The 24,843-nt window shown below is 52.9% G+C and overlaps 10 protein-coding genes across 10 annotated transcripts; 6 read left to right on the top strand and 4 right to left on the bottom strand.

Annotated features, from left to right (window-relative positions):
- Positions 1 to 328: 328 nt before the first annotated feature.
- N7532_011664 (M24 family metallopeptidase) lies at positions 329 to 1,030 on the top strand (the record flags this gene model as incomplete). Its single annotated transcript, XM_056624155.1, has 1 exon — positions 329 to 1,030. The coding sequence occupies one exon, from the start codon at positions 329 to 331 to the stop codon at positions 1,028 to 1,030; it is 702 nt and encodes a 233-aa protein (XP_056469143.1).
- Positions 1,031 to 1,372: 342 nt separating this feature from the next.
- N7532_011663 (putative membrane-tethered transcription factor (SPT23)) lies at positions 1,373 to 5,736 on the bottom strand (the record flags this gene model as incomplete). Its single annotated transcript, XM_056624154.1, has 3 exons — positions 1,373 to 1,504; positions 1,557 to 4,970; positions 5,038 to 5,736. The coding sequence occupies 3 exons, from the start codon at positions 5,734 to 5,736 to the stop codon at positions 1,373 to 1,375; spliced, it is 4,245 nt and encodes a 1,414-aa protein (XP_056469142.1).
- A 652-nt stretch (positions 5,737 to 6,388) lies between these two features.
- Positions 6,389 to 6,980, top strand: N7532_011662 (uncharacterized protein; the record flags this gene model as incomplete). The annotated part of the gene is made up of 2 exons (XM_056624153.1): positions 6,389 to 6,675; positions 6,740 to 6,980. The coding sequence occupies 2 exons, from the start codon at positions 6,389 to 6,391 to the stop codon at positions 6,978 to 6,980; spliced, it is 528 nt and encodes a 175-aa protein (XP_056469141.1).
- A 1,848-nt stretch (positions 6,981 to 8,828) lies between these two features.
- Positions 8,829 to 10,163, top strand: N7532_011661 (AA9 family lytic polysaccharide monooxygenase; the record flags this gene model as incomplete). Its single annotated transcript, XM_056624152.1, has 1 exon — positions 8,829 to 10,163. The coding sequence occupies one exon, from the start codon at positions 8,829 to 8,831 to the stop codon at positions 10,161 to 10,163; it is 1,335 nt and encodes a 444-aa protein (XP_056469140.1).
- Positions 10,164 to 10,850: 687 nt separating this feature from the next.
- N7532_011660 (putative RNA binding protein Ligatin/Tma64) lies at positions 10,851 to 12,962 on the bottom strand (the record flags this gene model as incomplete). The annotated part of the gene is made up of 3 exons (XM_056624151.1): positions 10,851 to 11,944; positions 11,998 to 12,835; positions 12,942 to 12,962. 3 exons carry the CDS (start codon positions 12,960 to 12,962, stop codon positions 10,851 to 10,853), a joined length of 1,953 nt encoding a protein of 650 aa, XP_056469139.1.
- A 614-nt stretch (positions 12,963 to 13,576) lies between these two features.
- On the top strand, positions 13,577 to 14,139 carry N7532_011659 (Dabb family protein; the record flags this gene model as incomplete). Its single annotated transcript, XM_056624150.1, has 3 exons — positions 13,577 to 13,799; positions 13,851 to 14,004; positions 14,079 to 14,139. The coding sequence occupies 3 exons, from the start codon at positions 13,577 to 13,579 to the stop codon at positions 14,137 to 14,139; spliced, it is 438 nt and encodes a 145-aa protein (XP_056469138.1).
- A 385-nt stretch (positions 14,140 to 14,524) lies between these two features.
- On the bottom strand, positions 14,525 to 15,789 carry N7532_011658 (tRNA maturation protein LHP1; the record flags this gene model as incomplete). The annotated part of the gene is made up of 3 exons (XM_056624149.1): positions 14,525 to 14,642; positions 14,703 to 15,439; positions 15,505 to 15,789. The coding sequence occupies 3 exons, from the start codon at positions 15,787 to 15,789 to the stop codon at positions 14,525 to 14,527; spliced, it is 1,140 nt and encodes a 379-aa protein (XP_056469137.1).
- Positions 15,790 to 16,786: 997 nt separating this feature from the next.
- chsD (chitin synthase D) lies at positions 16,787 to 19,131 on the top strand (the record flags this gene model as incomplete). Its single annotated transcript, XM_056624148.1, has 2 exons — positions 16,787 to 17,013; positions 17,082 to 19,131. The coding sequence occupies 2 exons, from the start codon at positions 16,787 to 16,789 to the stop codon at positions 19,129 to 19,131; spliced, it is 2,277 nt and encodes a 758-aa protein (XP_056469136.1).
- Positions 19,132 to 19,924: 793 nt separating this feature from the next.
- hsp88 (Hsp70 chaperone Hsp88) lies at positions 19,925 to 22,384 on the top strand (the record flags this gene model as incomplete). Its single annotated transcript, XM_056624147.1, has 4 exons — positions 19,925 to 19,999; positions 20,139 to 20,170; positions 20,251 to 21,694; positions 21,758 to 22,384. 4 exons carry the CDS (start codon positions 19,925 to 19,927, stop codon positions 22,382 to 22,384), a joined length of 2,178 nt encoding a protein of 725 aa, XP_056469135.1.
- Positions 22,385 to 22,928: 544 nt separating this feature from the next.
- On the bottom strand, positions 22,929 to 23,428 carry N7532_011655 (uncharacterized protein; the record flags this gene model as incomplete). Its single annotated transcript, XM_056624146.1, has 2 exons — positions 22,929 to 23,051; positions 23,120 to 23,428. The coding sequence occupies 2 exons, from the start codon at positions 23,426 to 23,428 to the stop codon at positions 22,929 to 22,931; spliced, it is 432 nt and encodes a 143-aa protein (XP_056469134.1).
- Between the last annotated feature and the right edge of the window lie 1,415 nt (positions 23,429 to 24,843).

Here is a 24,843-nt window from a genome sequence, read left to right as displayed (position 1 = left end):
CAGCGATGGCGGATATAGATTCTTCCAAGCCCGCATTTCCCCGCAATGGATCGTTGGTAGTAAAGAATGAATGAGTAGTATCTGATTATCTCATTTTCTCCTCCATCGAACCATCTATGTAGTAAGGACGCGTGGAGCTACTAGTGTAATAGTCTTGATTATGACCATGAGTCAGATCAACAGCCCCCCACACGTGACGGTTCCCCTCACCACGGCCGCCTGCCCGCTTTGTAATTACCAACTCCTCGTTCCTCAATAGATTTGCATTGCATCAGAAACTCGGCATCTATTCCAGCTGTAGCAACATACAGCCTCCACCCCCAAAATAATGACGGAAAAGTTCTCCAGCGCCGAAGAGGCCGCACGAGCCCAAAGCCTTCTCGAGGCCCAAAATAAAGCCGTGGCTCTATTCGAAGAAATCGAAAAACAACTACTGCGTCCGGGCATCAGCGAGAAACAACTGAACCAAGAAATCTATGATCTCGGCGAGCAAATCGGTGTCCGCTCTCACTGGCATAAACGGGTTATCCGAAGCGGCCCAAACACACTAAGTCCCTTCTTGGAGAACCCGCCAGACCGAATAATCGAGGCGGACGACATCCTCGTCGTCGACCTGGGTCCTGTCTTCGAGGCGTGGGAGGCTGATTTCGGCCGGACCTATGTCCTCGGCAATGATCCGCACAAGATCCGGCTGCGGGATGCGCTCGAGCCGATTTGGTATAAGGTCAAAAAGCTGTATTGGGAGAGGCCTGATATGACCGGTGAAGAGTTGTACGATATTGCTTGTGCTGAGGCTGAGAAGGAAGGGTTCAAATTTGGTGCGGACTTGGCGGGACATATTGTTGGGTCGTTCCCTCATGAGCGGATTCCGCAGGATAAGATCAAGCTTTATGTGAAGAAGGGGAATTCAGAGAAGATCAGTTCGGTTGGGAAGGATGGTCATAAGCGGCATTGGATTTTGGAGATTCATCTTCATGATCCTGTTCATGGATTTGGTGGCTTCTATGAACAGCTGATGACTATTCATTAAGCGTGATCATACACAAGTGGATTTTTCAAGATGAACACTTTCGAGCGCTGCAGTGCAGCTGATATACTACTAGAAATCAGGAACTCGAATTGATCAAAGTAGCTTCAATATTTATCTATGCCTAACTAAAGAGGCTAGTGTGCCTCGCAAGCTGAAATGTATGTATAGTCGTAGCCAGTCATTATACGCAGATCCAAATGGAAACAAAAATTCTCAACATGAAAAGTGTGCTGTAGAGTGAGGTCACGCTCAGGGAAAAAAAAAAAAAAAAAAAAACTCCGGGTCTGCCAATTATCAGACCGAGAACGGAAAAAAAAAGGAGAAACAACAAAAGAAAAGATTCTAGATGCCCAATTCCACAGCCCGCTGTGTGTAGCGAGCCTTCACAAATTCAAAGCCGTCCGTAACGCCTTGCCAAATACCGGGCACATAATTCCGCATCCAAGCACAAATAACCAATAGCAGCAGAGGAATCTGTAAAAGTTAGTGCGAGTGCATTACATAGTAGGAAGATATCATGACTTACCCAAATAAAGTAGAGATTGCGGTCACTACCCAACCCCTTCATGCGGCGAGCTTGGTGCTCACGCAGGTGCTTCTGCTGTTCGCGAGAGATGACCTTACGCCCAATTGTGATGTCCTTGAGATCATCCTTGGCTGTATGGGCAGGCTCCGCCATAGCAGTAGCCGTCGAGGTCAAGGTCGAGGCCGACGCAGAAGTAGAGGCGACATTGCTTTGCGCCTCGAAGTGTTGGTCTAGGGCTGCCTCAGTAGCGGCACGAAGAAGAGCAGTCTTCTTCATTTCCGCAGCCTCGCCCTCCTCGTTCTGCTGCTGGTGCGGGTACAATTCGTCGTACGAAGGCGGCTGGGTTTGGGTCGGAGAGGCGTTGCCCTTCAGATAGTCCCACCATCCGTCTCCCCGAGTTGCCGGCCGGTGAGGCACCAGGTTCGTGATGCGGCGCATCATCTGGTTCGCCTGGTAGTCCGGCAAAGCGGGCATTGGAGGCAGCGCGGGCATGTTGGGGAAGGCATTGGCAACACTCTGCTGGAACTGATGAATCTGCGCAGTCAAATGGTTCTGCCAGGCGACAATGGCTGCCGGTGGTGAGAAACCACGAGTATCGGGTGTTGCAGGCTGTTCACCAACGTCCACAACCGGGGGAATGGCATCTTGGTGCATGCTAGATCGGCGGGACGAGCTGAAGAATACCGGGGCGTCGGAATCTTCGCTGTCCAGCTCTTCAGAGTCATCCAGATCCTCAGAGTCATCAACAGCATGACCCAGTGACCCAGATGCTGATGAAACCTCCCAAAGAGAGCTGAGGGAGGCAGAGCTGCTGTGTCTCCGGCGGGAGGAAAGAGAGCCAACGCTGCGAGCCCGGTAGTGGCGAGACGGAAGCAAGGCAGCTTGGTGTGCGGGAAGAGTGGTTGCCAGGTCCGCGGGCGTAAATCCGCGCACACTGCGAGCATTGGCATTAGCTCCAATCAATCGGAGTCGGTGGACAATATGAGCATGGCCATGAAGAGCTGCAAGATGCATGGGAGCATTGCCAGTGCTATCCTGAATGTCAGGGTTGGCACCACGGGCCAACAGTCCGGCAACAAATCGAGTCAGGCCCAAGGAGGCCGCAAAATGCAGAAGGGTCTGGCCAGTCGTGCTGCGAGAGTTGTAACGAGGCAATCGTGGGCTATCGTCCAAGTCGATGTATTCCAGGTAAGTCAGCATCTTGGAGTCGAGATCGCTGAGTTTTCCTTGAGCCTCCATCCCTGGCACCTGGCGCTGGTGACCACCAGAAGAGCCACCGCCTTGCAGATCCTTCTGCACGTTGAGGAATGCATTCGGGTCGCTTCCCATGATCTGCTGAGCAGTTTGGAAGGCATCTGCTTGACTACCAAGCTTTTGTCCCAGGATGTTCAGCGCTAGACGATACATTTGGAGCTCACGGTCATCCACGTATCTGAAAAACAGTTGCTGCTTGGGCATAAGAGGTTGGACCTGCTGCACTTGCCCAAACGTTGGGTGTTCGTGTTTGAAGACCACCGACACCAACCCTGGCTGGAGAGCCGGAGGTGTCAAGCAGTTCAGACACTTGTCACCCCAGAAGGTGGTTGTGGTTGCGAGGGTATCGCCAAAGACAACCTCCATTCCGGGGTAGAAACCACTTCCCAACAATGTAACCTCCGTGCCTCCTGTAATTGAGCCCTCCGCTGGTACAAGCTTGTGGATCACCGAGGGTAGCCGGGTAGGAGCCTGGGAAACAGACGGCCAGACTTGGTTGGCAGGAGTACCACCCAGCGCAAGCGCGAGGTTCTGATCCTGGAAACCATTCCGCCCAGAGCCACCTGGTGTGCCGGGGCGACTAGGTTGTGCCGAATTTGGAGCAGAGCCCAGCGATTGCTGAGCAAGACTATCCAAGCTTTGCCGTTGAGCGGGCGTAGGATTGAAGAAAGGGTTGTTGTCAGTGCTCTGATTGGGAGTTGGCGGCCCATTTCCGTATTGTCCAGACATGGACGATGGGGTGACGAACGGCCGTTCCGTCGGCGAAGCATATCCTCGAGCCGCCGCAAGCTGGGCGGCATTGGTCATTGCTGAACTCGATGACTGGGGTGTCTCAAGTCGAGTCATGGTCAACTCCGACGGCAGTCGTCCTGAACTGCTGTGCTTCCGTCGTTTTGTCTGGGGACCTGGGAAGTCCGTCGGCGAGGCCTGTCGAGACAGGCTGCGGGGAGTCTGCGAGCTAGAGGGACCGCCATTCGGCTGTGGAGCAGCGAATGAACTAGGCGTAAGCTGATAATGCGAGCTGAATCTTTGCTGGAGACCCTGCAAATCTGTGGGTGACTGAGGAGAAGCAAAGGCACCATTTGCGCCTTGGCCCTCACCATTCGACCCTGACGAGAAAACCCCAACGCCCGGCAGCTGTGTGCCGTCGGGAAGCGACGGTGAGGGGCCAGTCGATGCAGGTGCTGATGGTGCTTGCGTTTTGTGGTCATCAGTGATCATGATCGAGTTTGTGATCGCTTGGGCCACCACGTTGTTCTGGTAATCCTTGACTGTGAAGATGACCTGAAAACCAAGCTTCTCATTCTGATGACGGCAGTAGCAGGCGATTCGCATCGGCAGCTCCACTTGCATCGACCCTGGCGGCGCGGGCGGCATGTCGCCATAATTGGCAGATGCTTTCTTCGGTGGTTCTGTCCATTCCTTGATTTCACTTGTGTTAAAAACTATCACCCTCTTCTCCTCGTCCTTTTGGAACAATTCGTCCTCTTCCGGTTTCCGCTGCTTCTTCCGAGACGCACGCTTGCGTTCTCTTTGAATACATCCGGCACAAATCTTCACGTCACCACCGTCCAACGGTCGTTCTTCGTCGTTAGGGTTCACTCCCGAGTGATATCTGTCGCTCCTTGTGCGGGCAAAGGCGCGCTTTAGCTTTTCCCGGTCTTGCATCGCACTTGTGCAGACCAGACTTGTGTAGAGCTGGAGGACTTCGGGGGTGGGTTCAGTGGAGGGAGGGGCGAGGAATTTAAGTTTCGAGATGGTGTGCGATGGCAGGCGCAACTTCTTTACGCCGGCCGGCAGCGGAGAGAGCGTCAATCGGATCGGGATTTGAGTTTCGACGCGCGATTTGAGCGAGGTCGGGTGGACGGTCAGCACGGGCTGCACTGAATTGGTGGAATCCGTCTGTGCCGGGGACGAGGCAAAATTGACCGGGAAGGTATAGGAGTTGGGTGACCCAAATCGCATATTTGGTGACATGGAGTTCAGTGGAGACTGTCCGTTCATGTTAATGCCTCCAAAACTCTCTTCCAAGAGCGACGAGGGCGACTGCCCACCCCATTGCGGGGCGGATAGCCTTTCATTGCCGTTGCTGAAGACTCCCGAAAAGGGCGATTGCTCCTTCATACCAAAAGCAAAAAGCGGCGATCCTGGCGCATGGGCCTTTGTCAAATGTTAGTTCGAGGGCTCGTGTCAGAGGCCACCACGTTTCAAACCCAAGCTGACTCACCGAGGGTACTGCCGCGGCACCGTTTTGGACCGGGGCTGCCGGTGCAGCCGAGGGACTCCAGATCTGCGATTGCGAATGATTTTGATGGGAATTTGGCAGAGGCAGGTTTTCGGTCTTGAGTGGGCTCGGACTGCTGGCAGCGCTCTCAAAGTCAAATGCCGCGTCCATCGCCTTATTGCTCGTCTCGAGGTCGGGGTCCATGGAGAACCCACCATCCATAGGGAAAGAAGGCTCGATGTTGAACGGAGACTCTTCTTTGACCGACGACAGCTCTGGACGCATCCAATCTTCTGTTTGGTAGCCAACTGATGTCTGCGGGTTGTCGCTGTGGGCGACGGAGTTGGTGGAAGCGATCGAGGCATGACGTAAGTGGTTTCGTGGAGATTCCGAGGAGGAACTGCGACTGGAGGCTTCAGGCGACTCGGCAGGGGATTCGGCGGCCAGGACTGGTTGTTGTCTCAGCGGGTGTTGGTCTTGGTAATGCTTCGAGGACTCCGGGGCGCCATTCGGGCGGGAGTTGGTCACCCGGGCAAACAAATCGTCGAAATCGCCCCCAGCCGATTGGGAGGGAATGTCGAGTTTGGTCGGGTCGAGAAAATCCATGTTGGCGTTGTGGAAGGCGGACTCCATCTCGTCGTCCATGATGACAGGGTCAAGGGCAGGGAAAGTGGGAGAAGAGGGAGCCTCGGACAGTCCCATGCTTCGTGATCCCTCCTTTATTCGACGAATCGAGACCACGGGAGGGGAATGCGACCAGCTGGCCTTGCGCGGAGTCAACGGTGGCCGGGCTCGTTGTCGCGTGGGAGTTGTTGGGAATCGGCGGGCACAGGGCTGTCAGCGGCGGAAGTGAGCGGATGGGAAGTTGTCAGGCAACAGAGAGATAAACGGGAGGACCAGGACCTGCCTGCAATGACCATGGCTTCCAGGAACGGAGAGGGCAGGCGGATGGAGGTTTGGGGGAGGACGAAAGTGACTGCCTTGTGGAGTCGAGAAAGGAGAGCGGGAAAAGTGTGAGCGCCGATCCAGACCGGCAGAACTCAACCACTCACAATGCGCTTGTCTCGAAACTTCGACAGATAGGACGTGGTGCCTCGCGGGGGTAGTATATCTTCATAAAGAATACAAAGTATATAAAAGTACTGCTGATACTATATAGTATTTTTAACCACTGCTTTTTACTGCTCTGCTGAGTAGTAATCTCTACTAGTATTCTGTCGTATGTAATACGGTGTGTCCCGTCATTCGCTTTGGTCTCATTCGTTCCCGGTTGCACGCCTTCGCTTTCAGGCAGTCTGCATCGCAGGACGACTCAGCGCATCGTCTCGACGCCAGCAACCGAGGAACGAACACAATGCGAAAACCTGATGCTACGGGGAGATCGACCGTCTGTCCCACGCCAGCCAACCCTCGTGCTGGCGCGCCAACGAGGCGGTCGCCGACCCACGATGTACCCGTATCTCGCCTGGGGATGATCCTCGCCCTCCATTTCCCCAAAGCCCCTCGCGGTGTCGCCCGCGGATCTAACCCCGTCGCACAGCGACTAATATGGACTCGGTATCGGGCGCATGCAGCCCATTGCGATGATGACGAGCACGGGCTATCTGTCAGATACGAAAGCCCTGTGTCACCCCGGTCGCCGTTGGTGCCACTATCGTCCAAGGCTTGAGCGACACGATGTCGAGATAGCATTTGGCCGATCCAGGATCCCATACGCCCGTCCAGCGACTCAGGAGAGCTCATTGCTAGATCTGGGAGCTGATCTCCCACCACGAGTTGTCCGCATGGAGTGCAAGTTGAAGCTATGGTCTTTCACTCTCGGCCCCAGTGGCGATCTCCCCCCATCCCCAATCACCCCAATGCCTCGCGGTGTGCGACATGTATCTGCATCAATTGGCCTGGACGCCGATGCCGGATTTCCGCCACCGCGCATCGTCCTGGGCTAAACTTTCCGTACATATTTTCTCCAGCAAAACTCAAATGGCCAAAGTCAATCGATCACCAGGGCCTGTCGGTAGAAGTCGGTATCGGCTACACCTGTCGGCTCTGCCAGCGCAACCAGAGATATATATCCCACCTCCGATCGAGGCCCCTGGGAGCTTACCGTGACTGCAGCCCGACTCACCGTACATACTACTAGTAGTGTGTCTAATGGTCGTCTTGAACGATCTAGGGCAATGCAGCCCCGCCGTCCCTCGCCGATTGCGCAGCCTCACACACGCAGGGTCAGTGCTATGCGGCGTCATCTAGCGTAGGATGTCGTTCTCTAGCTACAGGATCTGGATCTTCCGGTGGCGGCATGAAGCTGGCCGGCCCTGTCATATTCCCCTGGAAAGAGGGAATGTCTCTGATGGAATTAATGCGTTGCCACCATTCGCACACCAAGAGTCTTGGGGGGCCGCTCGACTTCGGAGATGTTGACAATTGTATCCATAGATTGAAAGGATGTGCACCGTGCAAGGCTAGTTCTCAAGCCGCGAAGGGCTAGCCGGGCTGGCTCGCGGGGTGGATATGCTGGGCTCCGCTCTGCACGGCGTGCCGAGCCCCCGAGCGTTTCAGAATAATTCTCCGGATACGCGCCAGACCTGCTGCCCCCTTCCAATTCCAGCAAGGACGATACTAACTGGAAGTGATCAATATTAACTCCGTGCCCAGGGCAAGGCGCATCGAACAGGTGCCATGACCTCAGCGCCTGTGAGCATGGCCCGGTGGCTGCAGGAGCACCGTCAAAGGGGCCAAAAGGTTCTCTCAGGCTAAAACAAAGCTCGAGTCTATGCGTACTTTGGCGACGACCTGCCGCCGATCCGGCACTCAGAATGACACTGACAAGTTTGACAGCCAGCTAATGCCCGTTTGTGTATCGCCGCTGACACTTCCGAGACACACGGTTTGCTCCAGACTCCCAAACACCCATCTCAACGAGGATCGAGGATCGGTCACGCCACATGGTTCTGGCCGATGCCCTCCCAAGTGTTCTTCTGATTCATCAAGCCCTTCGGATCTCCACCCGTACTTGTCAACCAAGCTTTTTGCATCCTGGAAAGTGAATGAACGAAATTTCTCCGAACGAGCAGGAGCTGGGACAGATTCTTGGCAAAGCGACAAGTGGATGATGGTCGACGAAGGCGCGAGTGATGACATATTTCGTTGCATGCAGGGACCATCTGTCAACAACCAATCCGAAGCAGCCGGACTGGAGGGGTGAAACTCCAGCCGTCGCAGACAGCCGCCCAGAGATCGACAGACACCGTCTAGTGGTTTGACCGAGCCCCAGACACATCCCAAGGGCACGCATAGCTTAATTAATTTATTCCCTGCCAGGACACCCGGCGGTTTGGAGACAAGACTGTTCATCTATCTCCTACCTCGGGCCACTGCCCTTTTGGTCGCGGGAGATTCTCCACCTATGACCGGTCCGGCAAGACCGTGGGAACTGGCGAGACTGACAGAAACAACTTCTTCGAATTAAGGGGTCTCGGCTTATACAGATCTGGCGTGGATGTGGAGTCGGTGGTATGGCTGTCGGTTCCCAAAGGAGCTATGATGCCGGCCGAGGATGACCGTCGAGCAGGATATAAAGATGCGAAATCATGGCCATGATGCCGTTCTTCTTTTCTTCAACCAGTCTTTCCACGTTCCATTCTTTCTTCAAAGGTCTAGTACCTTTCCGTTCTCTTTCCCGGGTCGATTTCATTGATTGAAATCCCCATTTCCATTCTTTTTCCTCGACCTCGCTCTTTTTGCGGTCCCAATTTCGACAACGCTGTGCGTTCGATATCACACCGACTGAAAAAATGTCTGTTTCCAAAATTGCTGGAGCCATCCTCGGATCAGCTGCCCTGGTGGCTGGTCACGGTTACGTGTCCGGAGCTGTCGTTGACGGCACCTACTACGGTGGATTCATCGTCGACACCTACAACTACGAGACCGACTTCCCCGACACCATCGGTTGGTCTGAGGATGCCACCGATCTCGGCTTCGTCGACGGCTCTTCCTACTCGAGCAGCGACATCATCTGCCACAAGGATGCTTCCCCTGGCAAGATCTCCGCCTCCGTCAAGGCCGGTGGCAGCGTTGAGCTGCAGTGGACTGACTGGCCTGAGAGCCACCACGGTCCCGTCATCACCTACCTTGCCAACTGCAACGGTGACTGCGCTTCCGTGGACAAGACTTCCCTCAAGTTCTTCAAGATCGACGAGGGTGGTCTCATCGATGACAGCAACGTCCCCGGCACCTGGGCCTCCGACAACCTGATCAGCAACAACAACAGTCGCACCATCACCATCCCCAGCAGCATCGAGTCTGGAAACTATGTTCTCCGTCACGAGATCATTGCCCTGCACTCCGCTGGCAACGCCAATGGCGCCCAGAACTACCCCCAGTGCCTGAACCTCAAGGTCACCGATGGCGGCAGTGACTCTCCCGAGGGCACTCTGGGTACCGCTCTGTACAAGAACACCGACCCCGGCATCAAGGTCAACATCTACCAGTCCATGAGCAGCTACACCATCCCCGGTCCTGCCCTGTACACTGGAGCATCCTCCGGCTCTGGCTCCTCCGGCTCGACCACCACTGCCGCCACCGTTGCTCCTGTTCCCACCAGCAGCGCTACTCCCGTTAGTGCTTCCCCGTCTCGCTCCCCATCCAGCACTCCCCTGCGCAGCACCCCGCTTCCTCCGTCCTACAGCGCCACCCTGGTGCCCACTCCCTCCAGCCAGCCCCAGGCCTCGCAGCCTGCCGGCGAGCAGAACCCGCCCAGCGGAGCTCCTTCCGACGTTCCCACCGCTACCGAGACTGCCGCTGCTCAGGTTACTGACCAGTCCTCTTTCCAGACTCCCAGCGCTCAGGGCGCGGATACCGTGACCGTCACCGCCAGCGCGGGAGGCCAGTCCCAGCAGAGCGCCAGTCCCAGCTCTGGCAGCTCTAGCTCTGGCTCCTCGGACCCCTCGGACTCCTCCAGCTCTGGTTCCACCGGCTCCTCCGATTCCTCCTCCAGCAGCTCCTACAACTCCAGCGACTGGACCTCCTACCTGAACTCCCTGTCCGCTGAGCAGTTCGTCAACCTGCTCCGCCAGACCGTCAAGTGGCTCGTCACCGACAAGAAGCACGCCCGTGACCTGTCCAACTAAATTTCCAATTAAAAGTAGCCAGTGGTTTGTGCGCTCTTAGTCTGAGGATAGTGCATTCTGCTGGTCCATTCAATCTTCTTTTTCTTGGCCTGGATCGGGTATTTGGGTCTATTCTTGGGGGAGCGGGTTTTCTGAGGATGTCTTGTAACATTAGCGTGTTACACCTTTTCTTTTCTTTCCTCGTCTTCTTTTTCTCTTTCCCTATATATACATATAGGAATGAGGGGCCTGGAGTTTTTCTGGGGTACCCCTTTTTTTATATTTCTTCATGAATGGAATTTGTTAGACTGCTCTCATTAATGCTCTCTTCTCTTAGTTCACATAGGATTTGTAACCTTTCAACCATGTGTATCATTTCAAATCTAGTAGTCGCTTGGTCTAGCAAATGTCTTGGCAATTGATTTAACCAGGATATCAGGACAGTCATTTCAAAACCGGTGCTATAATGTGTGGTAGGTTTGGTATTAGTGTCAGATTCTATCCTGATTCCTGTCGCAAAGCTAGTACAGCCTGACTGAATACATTGTACACTACAGTCATACAAGAGCCTATAGCGGAAAGTAAACCAGTGTAGTATAGTCAATACCAGCACCGACAACGTGAAGGTGGTATCGAAACTTTTCATGAAATGTTCCTCGATTTTAGGTATGTAAATGGTATCGACGATTGGATTACCCTTGGTCGGGACTATTTCTTCTTCTTGGTCTTGTCAACCAATTCAATCCACTGGCTCTTCAGACCCCGTCGCACAAGAGCAGTGTCCACAGCCTTCCGTTGATCACCCTGAACCAAGACCTCCATGATGCCCTTCGCAGCCCCAGAAGCCTGCGCCACACTAGTGCTACTGGCACATTTCTTTTGCAGCTCCTCCGCCAGAAGGTTAGGGATGATACCGAAAACTTCCAGGTTGCTAACTTTGGTCATAACCTTGTTACCGGAACGCTTCTCAATGGTGACGAGGGCCTTAGGCGTGGCGCCGGCCTTGGGCTTGACTTCTGAAAGAGTTTGACCAGGTTTCAGAATGGCATAGTGAGGCTGTACTAGGGTGCGGTCTTCCTGAATGCGCTTGAGGAGACCGTCGCGGGTGGTCTTGCCACGCTTGAGTGTGCCTTGATCCTCAGCAGAAGAGGACGTGAAAATGGTGTTCGCTAAGAAAGGGTTGAGATCGATGATGCGGCGGTTTTCTTTGGAGATGAGAGGCGGGTCTTGGCATTGAAGGTATTGATCCAACTGAGTGGACAATTCGGGGTATTTGTAGAAATTCTTCGGGTCGCTCGCTGAAAGAGCTGGGAAGATGGTGGGTACCAGCTTGGCTGTGGGTCGATAGAGAGTCTGGACGGTGAGTGTTTGTCCAACAGATGGGTCAGAACCATCATTTGCGGCTGGCTTCTTGCCATCTGAAGCTGCCGACTTGTTGGCGTTGTCAAGTGCATTCTTAGACGGGAGCTTGTAAGGCACAAATCGCTCCACCCGGTGATCGTCAAAGTCAACATCCCAGACGTAGGTCTCTTGGTTACTTCGGTCTTTGGCTTTGACAAGTTGAAGCTTGTCCAGGTGCTTGATAAATTTTTTGACATTTTTCCAGCTGGTTTTCTTGATGTTGTAAAATTGAACTTGTTGGGGGTGGTAGATCGGAAGATATGGTGTGACAAGGTTGGAGATCAGAATAGAAGGCGAGACCGGCAGAGTCAAACCATGATTTGTGGCTGACGGGTTGTCCTGCTTGAGTTTGTAAAGCGAATAGACAAAGGCGTTGACAAAGGCTTCATCGATTTCTTCATCTTGTCAGTATACTTCATCCAGCCATGGTGACTTTGATGAGAAGAAAGCTCACCCTTGGCAGTAGGCTCCTTCACATCCACAGCAGGTTCATCCACGGGAGCTGGGGTTTCGCCCTCGACTTCGTCCATGTTATCATTGGCGGTATCCTCTTTCTCTCCTAGTGTCAGCTCATCGACACCCTCCTCTAATTCATCTGTCTCCTCTTCGTCCCATCCCTCGATGTACTCAGGAGGTGGGCGACCCGGTCGCGATGAAGAGCTCCACGCCCACAATTCATCACCTTCCCATTGCAGACCTCGAATCGCATGGCCCTTCGTGCCCTGGACCTCACCAAGTGTAGAGACATCAATCTCACAAATACCAACGAAGAGAGGAACAGTGTGGCTATTCAGGCTTGCAACAGCTACTACAGAGCCCTTGGTAGCCCGGGGATCGAAGGGAGGATCATTTGCTATTCCCGGGGTCATCAGATCGGCTCCACCATGAAGCTTCCGCATGACCATCTCCGGGGTGTGTAGCAGAGGGACAATATCCGGGTTATGCCATAGCGTGTACACGGTGGGGTAGAGCTTTTTGTCGGATCCAGGGCCATGTTCCACCTTAAACCAGAGCACGCGTTCGTCCTCTCCAGGATGAGCGCCAACGTAGACAACACCCTGCACCTCACGCAGATCGGGGCCTGCTGTTGTTGTGAAGCGTGCAGTCAGAGAGTTCTCTGGAAGAAGAGCACTTCGGATCGAGGAAAGGTTTGGTGCCTGGGGAGCTGTTTTGGCAGCTGGATCTGGGTTTGTTTCGGCGGGACTCGAAGGGATGGAAATTCTGTAATCGCTGATGATTTGGTCGGCAATTTTCCTCCGGTCGGAAGACCTCAGAGGAGAAAGGTTTTTAATCTAGCGCAATGCAGGGTCAACAAGGCCGTTCTGTACTTGCCACGATTTCGAGAGAGCAGGGACCTATAGCTCCATGGAGGGGTAGTGCGGGGGAAAAAAGGCCTACCGTAGGCTTCTTTTTGAACATCGTGAGAGGGAGGAACGCTCCTGCTCACAGTCAAAAGAAGAAAAGATAACACCTCACTTGTCTGAAGCTATCGAAATCGCAAGTACAGGCAGTTGGCTCGAGGTGAGGAAGAAAACAAGCAGCAGTCGAGTCGGTAGATGATGTTCCGGCAAAATTGTCCGCCTTCTCCACATCATCCAATTAAGCTGGGCGGTATGACTGCACGGGGAAGGTTCTCTCAGAGCAAGTGCGACAACAGTCATACGTACTTAGTAATAAAGCCGATGATAGAAACAATAGAATAAAATCAGATTGAAACTAATCGCTGCCCTGGAATTTGAACATATTTCGCTTTTGCCATCGCCACTAAATCCCCGTATATCACGTTTCCACTCCCCCGGACATCTGCTCTTTCTATAAAATGATACACTTTATGAGAAAAGGCATCAGTACCCTTAATCATCATTCCGCCCATGAGTCATCCTCAATGATTTACAAGGTTGTTTGAAAATCGCCCTGAGATGCCAGCCGGCCGATGCATCGGACATTTCCCGACGTCACCCCCGCATCGTCCCGCCAACTTCTATCTAAGCCTCCCACGTCTCCCTACAGCTTAAACAAGCCCATACCTCATTATGCCTGTCTATCACGTTGGTAAGTTTAGGCCTCCCACTTATTCATATTCAACCCAATCGCCAAAGCTTGACCATCCCCAGCCTGGAAACCCGTTGCCTAGCAGTGACATGGTCGGAAAGCTGACCGAAGTCCCAGTACTCTTCCGCCTGAAGGCCGGAGTCTCCCAGGTTCAATTGGCAACCTGGTCCGAAAAGGCCAGGGGAATGGTTGGACAAATTCCTGGTCAGTTCGCCTTCATATGAGATCTATGAATATGTACTAGCTTGGAACAAGTATTGATGCACGAGTCAGGCCTCGTGTCGTTGCAAGCGAACCAACCGTTGCCCATTTCGATACCCCGCGCAAAGGGATTTGATATGGGTCTCGTGGCCGTTTTGGAGAAGGCCGAGGATGTGGTGACATACGCTACGCACCCAGCTCACTTGGAGTAAGTTGTCGCGCTCGCGAAATACAGCTGGAGACTCCCTGTTTTACATGATTTGCTAAACTGACGCGCGGCAGAGTCCACAAGATGAGAGAGGAGCTGTGTGAGGATACACTAGCCTATGATTTGGAGTTCTAACGGCTTAGTATGCCGTCGGTATCCTTTGTCCGGAGTGCCTGGATCTTTGTTCGATGTGAGAAGATTCCTCGAGATTGAAATAATGGCTGGAAATTCGTCCGGCTCCTGTTGAAGACTGTCCGAATCCTCCTGTCGATGATTTATGGAAAATGTCAAGAATCACGAATATTCCGAGCAGTGACTGAATCTTTGAGATCTACGAATGCATGAAATTCTGAATGCAAGAGTATGGCAGGTAATCATGCATGTATCATAACGCCAAGAGGGCCGATTTCTCCCCTATGTAAACTGTCAAAACAGATGCCGTCCGTTCCAAGACTTTTGAAGTTCCGATGCCCAGTGAGAAAAAAGAAAAGCAAAAATACACGTAACCGTGCCAGTCGATTTACTCCTTGGAGTCCACCTTCTTGGCGGGGTGGTCGTTGCTCGCCTCCTCATCGCGCGCGCGCTTCTGACCAGCAGACTCGGAGTCATCGGCGGTGCTCTTCACCACGGGAACGCCACTAGGATCGCAAAAATTAGTCTTGAGTTCATTGCGGTGCTTTCCAAGAGTGATCACTTACCGAGAATCCTTGTTGGCCTTGAACCCATTCTTCTTATCCTCATCCCGGCGCTCGCGCCAGTCACGGTCATTGCGAGGAGCGCCACCACGACCACGGCCACGTCCACCGCGGCCACCACGACCGCCACGGTTACCCCCGCGGAAGCGCTCACCGTTAGCCTGAACCTTGCCAGAGTTGATGTCCGCCACCTTCTCATCGCAGTATTCCTTCTTGCTCTTGATGAGCAGCTCCCGGTCATGGAACTTGGGCTTGGGGTCAAGGGCCAAGAACGCCTTCTGCTTCTCCTCGCTCTCGAACTCGACGAAAACGCTGCCCTTGAAGATCTTATCGGGGACACTGCGACGAAGACGGACGGACTTGACAGGGCCGTAGGGCTCGAAGAAAGCCTCGATGTCGAGTTGAGTGGTGGCCTCCTCCTCACCAAATCCGCAGAAGCCCTTGGCGTAGATGCTGCGGGCCATAGCCTTGTCCTCGTAGACCTTCTGAAGATCCTGGCTGTGCACCTTCACATCCTGAGACAGAGGAACCTTGCGCTTCACAGCGGTGTTGTCATCGGTCAGCTCCAGAGTCTCGGAGGTCTTAAGTGCCTCGACAATGGCGCTGAAGGGTTGGAAGCGGCGCATGCGCTTGAAGGAGTGCAGCAGCTCCAAGGGGACGGGGTGGTTCTCGCTGCCGCCGACCTTGGTAAAGAGGAACTTGTCCATGGGCAGGTTGGAGTCGGAGAAATAGAACTCAACCTGAGAAGTAATCGCATTAGTTTCAGTGAAAGCTCGCTTCTGCTTCTATTGGTTCAGTTTCTTACCTGCTTGCGGATCTGAACGGGGTCGTCGGTCTCCTTCTGCTGGGAAGGATCGAACTTTGAACCGGTGGCGCGAGGACGGTAACCTCGCGAGTCGCGCTGCTCTGACTTCTCTTGAGTTTCCGACTTCTCGCCGAGCTTGGCGGCCTCAGCGACAATGCGCGCCTCTTCGGCGTCCTCCTTGCTAGCCTCCGCGGGGACGGCGTCCTCGCCCTTGAGCTCGGACAGGACATCCTTCACATCTTGCTCAGCCTGGGCGTTGTTGGTGGGCTTCTGCTCGTCGGACATGGTTGCGGTAGAAAATATGCGACAAAGGACCAAGCTGGATTTGCGAGTCCGAAAGTGAGGACGCGAAGATGACTCGGCGGAATGTCTCAACGAACGCAAGAAGGATCAGGTCACAGAATCGGAATCTGGTGACGAGATGTAGCTTGGGAGTAGCCAGAGAGATTGAAAAAGATAAGTCACCGGCCGTGAAAGTCTTCCTCCAAATGATCGCGCGCTCGGCGACGAGTGAATTTTTTTGGAGCGCGGGAGCTCCACTAATGCCTGAGGCCACAAGACTAGCCCAGAATCAGTTAGCGTCCATAGAGTGGGATCCAGTTCGACACATGGCGTCTATACCCTACACCAGGGTAACTTATTATAGGTGATGGTACACATGAAGGTACACATGAAGCCGCTCAGTAATTAGAGTAGATGTGTTTATGATAAATCTAAAATACAAAGCTGCATCTTGCTATTCTTAATGAAACGGACAAATCGACGATACCAAGCTTATGAGGAGCTTCGCACACGTGCCTGGCAAATGGCAGGCGCCAAAAAGTCGAATGTTGTGCCTGCCGCTGGCACTTCTGCTCAGATGCGACACCCCCGTGGGCAGGGGAACACCTCTGCCTGATTCCTCTAAAACTAACCTCATCTTACCAACACCGCTTCCAATTCTTCCCCTGCAGTTTTTATCTGTACGACATTCCGGGTACTTACATACGCCGACATCTACAAACGATACTGTCCTGGGTTCACCAACCTCCGGTGCTCTGATCGCGACAAGGCTCTTTCAGCAATATTCCTCTACTCTGCATCTCTCAAGCACATTCCGCCGCGAACCAATTCTACCCCGGTACGGTCCGAAGAAACAGGCTGTGGCATATCGAGCACATGGTTTGCGACATATGAAAGTTTGTCAATGCTGCTCTCGTACATATTGCTTCAGAATCGACAGCTGAAGACAAAATGAGTGCCTCTCGGGACTACATGCCGGATCCGAAATGGGAGACCAAGGATGCATGTTCCACCCTGTTTCTCTCTGAACTCGATATCGGCCGCTGACTCTGCGCAACAGATAATCTACCTTTCGATCGTTGGACCTCTTATGCTGGCAGCTGCTTTTGAATGGGTTCTCTGGCTCGGAGCTTTTATCTACTGCCTTATCAAAGTTTACCACAAGGCCGATCACTGGAGCATCAAGGCTCTCGCAGTCGTGATGCTCTTTCTCTTTTCAATCCTGCGGTAAGATCAACCCGACTGGAATTAGCGAGATTCATATGAAAGCTAAAATTTTGTTTGCCGGTTGGCAGATTATCCTTCTTACCCGTCATGGTGGTCACTCTCCCGCTACCGCCTCAAATCAGCCGACACATCCCCGAGACCATGGCGTCAGTTTTCCAGTGGTTCGCCTTCTGGTCCTTCTCCGTTTTGCTGATCGGTCCGTGGCTTCTCTGTGTGTACCAGCTCGTGACCAGTTCCCTTGGGCGAAAGAAGAGAATCAAGGAGATCTTGAATGATCACACCGCCCCGAAAACGGTTGTCGTGATGCCGGTATATAAGGAGGAGCCTGAAGTCCTGATCAAAGCCATTAACTCGGTCGTCGACTGTGACTACCCGGCAGCGTGCATTCATGTCTTCCTCTCCTGGGATGGGTATGTCGTTGACGAGTCGTATCTCCGTGTGACTCGACATTTCGGTCTGATGATGGATTCCAAGGACTATCCCCCGAGCGTGGATTTCGCATACAAGGGAGCTCGTGTCACCGTGTCTCGTTTCCCACATGGTGGCAAACGACACTGCCAGAAACAAACATTCAAGCTGATTGAAAAAGTTTATGCGAAGTATCTCAAACGCCATGACGACTTGTTTGTGCTATTCATCGATTCCGATTGCATCCTCGACCGGCTCTGTCTACAGAATTTCATGTACGATATGGAATTGAAGCCTGGGAGCAAGCACAGCATGTTGGCTATGACAGGTATCATCACCTCTACCACGGAGAAGAATTCTCTGATCACTGTTCTCCAAGACATGGAATATCTCCACGGCCAGCTGTTTGAGCGCTCGGTTGAATCGGGGTGTGGAGCCGTGACCTGTCTGCCCGGGGCACTGACAATTCTGCGTTTCTCTGCCTTTCGCAAGATGGCAAAATACTATTTTTCCGACAAAGCTGAGCAATGTGAGGATCTTTTCGACTTCGGAAAATGCCATCTCGGAGAGGACCGGTGGCTCACGCACCTGTTCATGATCGGTGCTAAGCGACCATATCAAATTCAGCTGTGCACTGGGGCCTTTTGCAAAACCGAAGCCGTCCAGACATTTAGTAGCTTGCTAAAACAACGGCGCCGTTGGTTCCTGGGGTTCATTACCAATGAAGTTTGCATGATCACGGACGTGAGACTCTGGGTACGTTATCCGCTGCTATGTGTCGTTCGGTTCTTACAGAACACCATCCGGACCACAGCATTGCTTTTCTTCATCATGGTAATCGCCCTTATCACCACATCGAAGAAACCAGATGAACTCCCGGTGGGATTTATGGGCGTTTCCCTTAGCTTGAACTATCTGCTCATGTTCTATTTCGGCCTTCGACTCAGGCGATACAAAGCATGGTTGTATCCATTGATGTTCGTTATGAATCCCTTCTTCAACTGGCTCTACATGGTCTATGGGATCTTCACAGCCGGGCAGCGCACCTGGGGTGGGCCACGGGCTGATGCAGCCACGGCCGATGACCATACCACTCCTGCAGAGGCAGTTGAGCTGGCGCGTGAAAAAGGTGATGACCTGAATGTCGATGTCGATACCTTCCGTCACAGCACGAGTATTGTCCGCCGGCGATCAGTGCCCATTCGGCCTTCCGATCACATCGTCGGTCGATTCACTCCCTCGGAGCAGCTTCTTGATGGTTATTATCTGGGTACAAATGAGATCGGACGTGCTCGAGCGCACTTGCCGGCTCCTGACCCTAATGATGCCCCGCTACCCAATGTTCCACGATTCCACGTCCCTGGCCAATATCGCGATTCTACGGAATCTATTTACACCGAATCTTCCGGTAGCGAATCCAACGTGGTCTTGCTGCCGCATACCATGGACAACCTGATGGATGCAGACGATCAATGCAAACTGACTTATGCACGTCGTCGATATCAGGCAGCCGCCGGCATACCGATCATGGGCGCTTCCGAGCAGACTGAAGCATGGCCCACCGTGCTCGAGCCCAGCCAAGATGATACCCCGGAGGCTGCCGGTTTCCACGCTGTTACCACTTTTCCGGAAGCCCATCATTCCCAGCATGAAAATCAGGTTCCTCTGGAAACGATCCAGGTGGCCGAGCAACAAGGGCTACCACAGTGAATTGCAAGTACCTTAGGGTACCCACGAGCGTCTCTGTTTCCTTTAGAGAAGTATCTGGTGAGATGGTCTGGACAGTGATGTTATGCCCTGACGTCAGTTTGCTTCGTTTCCACTTGTTTTTTTCTTTTTCTTTTTTTCTTTACCCTCGTGCCTTGTTCAATATAGGTTTCTCATGCCTTATTCTTATGATGTGTCATACCGGATCTCGCTAACAAGGGTGACAACACTACTAGTCTGGAATAGAACGGATATTCTAGATGTGAGTAATAATTCATTTCCCTTCCGGCTCTCATGCGTCCATGCCTTGTGCCTATCTTGGCCCAGGGCCAGCCACCAACCACCAACCAGCCATTTCCGCCCAGCAACATAGTGGATCCATATTACGTAATACCCCACTGAGGCGGTGAATCTGATTTTTTTCTGCCGTAGCCCCTCGGCGTAAAGGCGGTCAAGACGGTGAGGCCGAAGGGTGTGGCAGCCGCTGGAAGGTTCGATGAGTCGGCGCACAGTCAGGTTGCGAACACCCTATATAGGCACCTCTTTTTTGTAAGAAGGAATGTATTCATAAAATATAATTATCTTTCTTTACTCACCGCTACGTTCACTTCAGACACCTTTTTTGGGGCCGTAACTGGAATATTTGTTCATCTAACGCCGCCGTCCCGCTCCTCCAATCGCATTAGTGGAGTGGCGTGCAAATTGTTCTCCCCTCCAAACTTCTCTTCCCTCTCGACTCTCCCTCCACCCTCCTTTTCTCTTCCCCTCTCAGATACCCCCATATTCCCCGCCTACAATGTCTGTTGTCGGTATTGATCTCGGTGCGCAGAGCACCAAGATTGGTGTTGCCCGTAACAAGGGCATCGATATTGTGCGTATCTCCCTCCCCCGGCGAAGGCCCAGCCTCATCCTATTCTCCCTTCCCCTCACCTCGCCTTCCAGGGTCCATCCTGGAACTATAAGGATCGCGATGAATTGAAACTGACCGTGCTCCTTTCACCCCTTCATAGATCACCAACGAGGTTTCCAACCGTCAGACCCCGTAAGTATTTTCTCGCCCGAAGCGGCCCGACGTCATTCATATCAGATTTTGTAAGCTAACTATTTTCCTTTGATCAACAGGTCTATGGTTGGATTCAACAACCGCAGCAGACACATCGGTGAAGCCGCCAAGACACAAGAGACCTCCAACCTCAAGAACACCGTCGCTTCGCTCAAGCGCCTTGTCGGCCGCGCCTTCAACGACCCCGATGTTGAACTCGAGCAGAAGTTCAACACCGCCAACATCTGTGACGTGAATGGCCTGGCCGGTGTTGAGGTCCAATACCTCGGCAAGAAGGAGAAGTTCACTGCGACCCAGCTGGTCGCCATGTTCCTGACCAAGATCAAGGACATCACCTCCAAGGAGCTCGGTCTGCCCGTGTCCGATGTGACCATCAGCGTTCCTGCCTGGTTCACCGATGTTCAGCGCCGCGCGATGATCGATGCCGCCGACATTGCTGGTCTCAATGCCCTGCGCCTCGTCAACGACACCACTGCCACCGCTCTCGGCTACGGTATCACCAAGCTCGACCTGCCCGGTCCCGAGGAGAAGCCCCGCCGTGTGGCTTTCGTCGACATCGGTTACAGTGACTACACTGTTTCCATTGTTGAGTTCCGCAAGGGTGAACTCAACGTCAAGTCAACCGCTTATGACCGTCACTTCGGTGGTCGTGACTTCGACTACGCTCTGACTGAGCACTTCGCCGAGGAGTTCAAGGAGAAATTCAAGATTGATATCCGTACCCACCCCAAGGCCTGGTCCCGTACCCTCGCCGCGGCCGAGAAGCTCAAGAAGGTTCTGTCCGCCAACCCCCAGGCTCCCATGAGCATCGAGTCCCTGATGGAGGATACCGATGTGCGTGCCATGGTCAAGCGCGAGGAGCTCGAGGAGATGGTTCGCCCTCTTCTGAACCGTGTCACTGTTCCTCTGGAGCAGGCCCTCGCAGAGGCTAAGCTGAAGCCCGAGGACATTGACTTCGTTGAGATGGTTGGTGGCTGCACTCGTGTCCCCGCTATCAAGGATACTATCTCCAAGTTCTTCGGCAAGAACCTGTCCTTCACCCTGAACCAGGATGAGGCTATTGCCCGTGGTTGCGCTTTCTGCTGTGCTACCCTCTCCCCCGTTTTTCGTGTCCGTGACTTCGCCATCCACGACATTGTCAACTACCCTATCGACTTCACCTGGGAGCAGTCTCCTGATATCCCCGATGAGGATACCAGCCTCACTGTCTTCAGCCGTGGCAACGTCATGCCTTCTACCAAGATTCTTACCTTCTACCGCAAGCAGCCCTTCGACCTTGAGGCTCGCTACTCTCAGACTGACATGCTGCCCGGCAAGATCAACCCCTGGATTGGTCGCTTCTCTGTCAAGGGCGTCAAGGCCGATGCCAATGATGACTTCATGATCTGCAAGCTGAAGGCCCGTCTTAACCTGCACGGTATCCTGAACGTCGAGTCTGGTTACTACGTTGAGGACATGGAGGTTGAGGAGCCTGTCAACGAGGATGGTGAGAAGAGCGGCGATGTAAGTTTGATTCTGATAATTGTCCTTTCGTGTCTAATTCTCATTTACTAACGTTTTTACTAGGCTATGGACACGAACGGTGACGAGCAGCCCAAGAAGACCCGTAAGGTCAAGAAGCAGGTCCGCAAGGGTGACCTGCCCATCAGCGCCGGCACTGGCGGCATCGACGAGGCCACCAAGGCCGCCCTCCACGAGCGCGAGAACACCATGTACATGGAGGACAAGCTCGTTGCCGAGACCGATGAGAAGAAGAACGAGCTCGAGGCTTCCATCTACGAGCTCCGTGACAAGATCGACGGCGTCTACTCCGAGTTCGCCAGCGACGAAGAGAAGGAGAAGCTGCGGGCCAAGCTTATGGACATTGAGGACTGGCTGTACGAGGAGGGCGACGACACCACCAAGTCCGTCTACGTCTCCAAGCAGGATGAGATTCGCTTCATCGTTGGTCCCATCATCGGCCGCTACCAGGAGAAGGTCGAGGCTGAGCGCGAGGCTCTCCGCAAGGCCGAAGAGGAGGCCGCCGCCAAGAAGCGCGCCGAGGTTGAGGCCATGAAGAAGGCTCAGGAGGACCTCCGCAAGGCCGAGGAGGAGCACAAGAAGAAGCTCGCCGCTGAGCAGGGTGATGCCGAGATGAAGGATGCCCCCGCTGAGGGTGAGGCCGCCGAGGGCCAGGCCGAGGACAAGCAGTAGATTGAAAAACTGTCTTCTCGCCTCTGAGGCTATTTCAAGGTGACGGGAATCTTCACACCCGCACTGAATGATGGAGCGGGCGGAGCCCGCATGATGACGAAAAGGACTAAGAGACGTTTACGCAACTAGACACGATCGACTTGGTTGATCAAATTTTTTTTTGTTTTAATGGCAAACAGTTATGATGTAGATCGTTCTCCATGAATAGATGAATTCAACCTGATACAAGGCTTGCTTCGATCAGTAATTCAACGTTCAACTTGCCGCAGGTGTCCTAGCTTCGAATGAACGATGCTATATTGCAGCCCCTATACGAGCTAATATGACAAGGCTCCCTGCAACCAGGGTTGCTCATGTGGTGAAATACCTGATATTTGATGTTTCGTGTCGTTCAGATGATCTTCGATGGCAATAAACCAATCTAATACATCTGTCTCCCTCATCTGAATCGGTTGGAAAAATATGAAGACAGCTGAGACCGAAATGCCGCCAGCACCAAGCCAAAGGACCTCAGGCGTCCCTTCTGTAATATACTTCTGGCCTGTTATGGGCGCCACAATGTGATACCGGTAATTCGTCCTAAGCAAGAGAACATTCCGCTTGCGCTGGCGCGATACGTCGTATTGATTATCTCCGGCGCGGAGGCGTATAACACAGCATCGAAATACTGTGTTGTGACTGTCAGTAGACCTAGATTCATCGTAAACGTCTGTCAATATTGCGCTATGAGCTTACCGTTTGCATGATGTGCTCGAGGGCATTGAGGCAGACATAATCAGCGGTATTCTTGACCTGGGTATACATAGCCATTGAGAATCCCTGCAGCGTAGCAGAGGTCAGCAAGGACCATTTCCGACCAATTAGCGGAAACTGGGTCGAGAAAAGTGCGAAGATGGCACCGATGATTCCGATGAGGTTAGATGTAGATGTATTGGCAATAGGTTCATATGACGTTTCCTCCGCATTTTGACATTGTTGCGAGGCAATACGATGGGTAAGAGATGAGCCTGCTAAGATGAAGGACCAGTAACCGCCCTTTTTCATTAGAACCCGAGATTAAGTCCTATGTGGAATTAGAGGGTCTCACCTTGTATCCGATGGCGAGGAGAGTGAAGGTGAAGCACTCGAGCTTGCAGAGGAACAAGCGATGAAGAAACTTGAAGATCTTTAGTAACTTGGCGGCGACATCTCAGAGGGCTGGCTCGAATCAGCATCCGAATAGATCTGGTGGAAAATCTCCTATTGTGAGCGTAGGCATAGGAGCCTTTTTGAATTCAGCAATCTTGTGCAGCACGACGATAGCATCTTGTTCATGGCCCTTGCTAATCAAGAACTTGAGCGATCCATGAAACTTGAAGATAAGGTGTCAACAAATGTAATGAGATCAATAATTTTGTCTTCGTATCGCCAACCCATATTGCTCGAGATCATGCAGCGTTCATCGCCGGGACCGACACCGGCAGCATCGCAGGCTGGCAGCTCAACATCGCATCGATATTTGAGAGCGGTACCGTAGGCAATGGCAGAGGCAACGATGAGGCCGACCGGCTACCACATACCCAAGAGGGCGACGAGAAAACGACGATTTTGCGGGAGCAACTCGAGAGTGATGACTGCGTCGATGGGGATATTGCCGCCCAGGCCGATGGAAGAGAGGAAGTTGATTCCGCAGATTGCGGCGTAGTTATATTTGCTCGCAGCCTCAAAGTGTGTTTCTCAGAATATCGGAGAGGGAGAGCAGGACAAGGGACGAACTAGAAGCATCCTATAGATAGACGTAATCAGGCACTTGAGGTTGAATGTCCACTTGCTGCCAATGATGTCGGTGATGATGCCGAATGAAAACCCGCCGATCCTGCGCCATCATTGACAAGCTCTTCGGCTTTCCAACGGTATGTAAGTTGGAACTCGCGCAAGACGAGCATTCAAACACGTGAAGTTCAACCCTTGCCTACTCGACGGAACGTCCACTTCTTGACTGCCGGTTTACCGCGATGTAAGCCTACATCTCAGTTCTCCACCGCGACACCTACAACACAGCCGTTGCCATCGGCCCGACACCCTAGGCCCAAGCAAGGTCGAGAAATATGTAAATCCACAAAGCATCCAGATACACTGCTGATATCTTCCAAAGCCGAGTTTATCGTCTCCCTGGGTCTATTAGCAAGCATTTCAGTAGTGATACTGTCTGCATACCCATTGATAAGAGCGGCCTTGCGTTCAAAAGGTGACATTCCATGTGTCGTAGTGTCTTCGATATTATCTCCCAAAAGTCACATGGTCTTGAACTGGAGTCATATTCTCACGGCCTTCCGAAAATGTGATTCTAGCCTTGCTACTTCCCCGGCCAGACATGTCTGCATTCTACCTAATGTGCAACTATGTTCCTTGCTCAGTCCCATATCTGGTCATCTACATGATCCCCACGTGGTCAGCCGTCTGACTTACTTCTCTTGAAA

Source organism: Penicillium argentinense (assembly GCF_028826775.1).
Source record: "Penicillium argentinense strain IBT 30761 chromosome Unknown utg000011l_segment0_segment0, whole genome shotgun sequence".
Taxonomy (NCBI): domain Eukaryota; kingdom Fungi; phylum Ascomycota; class Eurotiomycetes; order Eurotiales; family Aspergillaceae; genus Penicillium; species Penicillium argentinense.
Note: the sequence above shows the minus strand (reverse complement) of the source record. Positions and strands in the feature narration are given on the sequence as shown.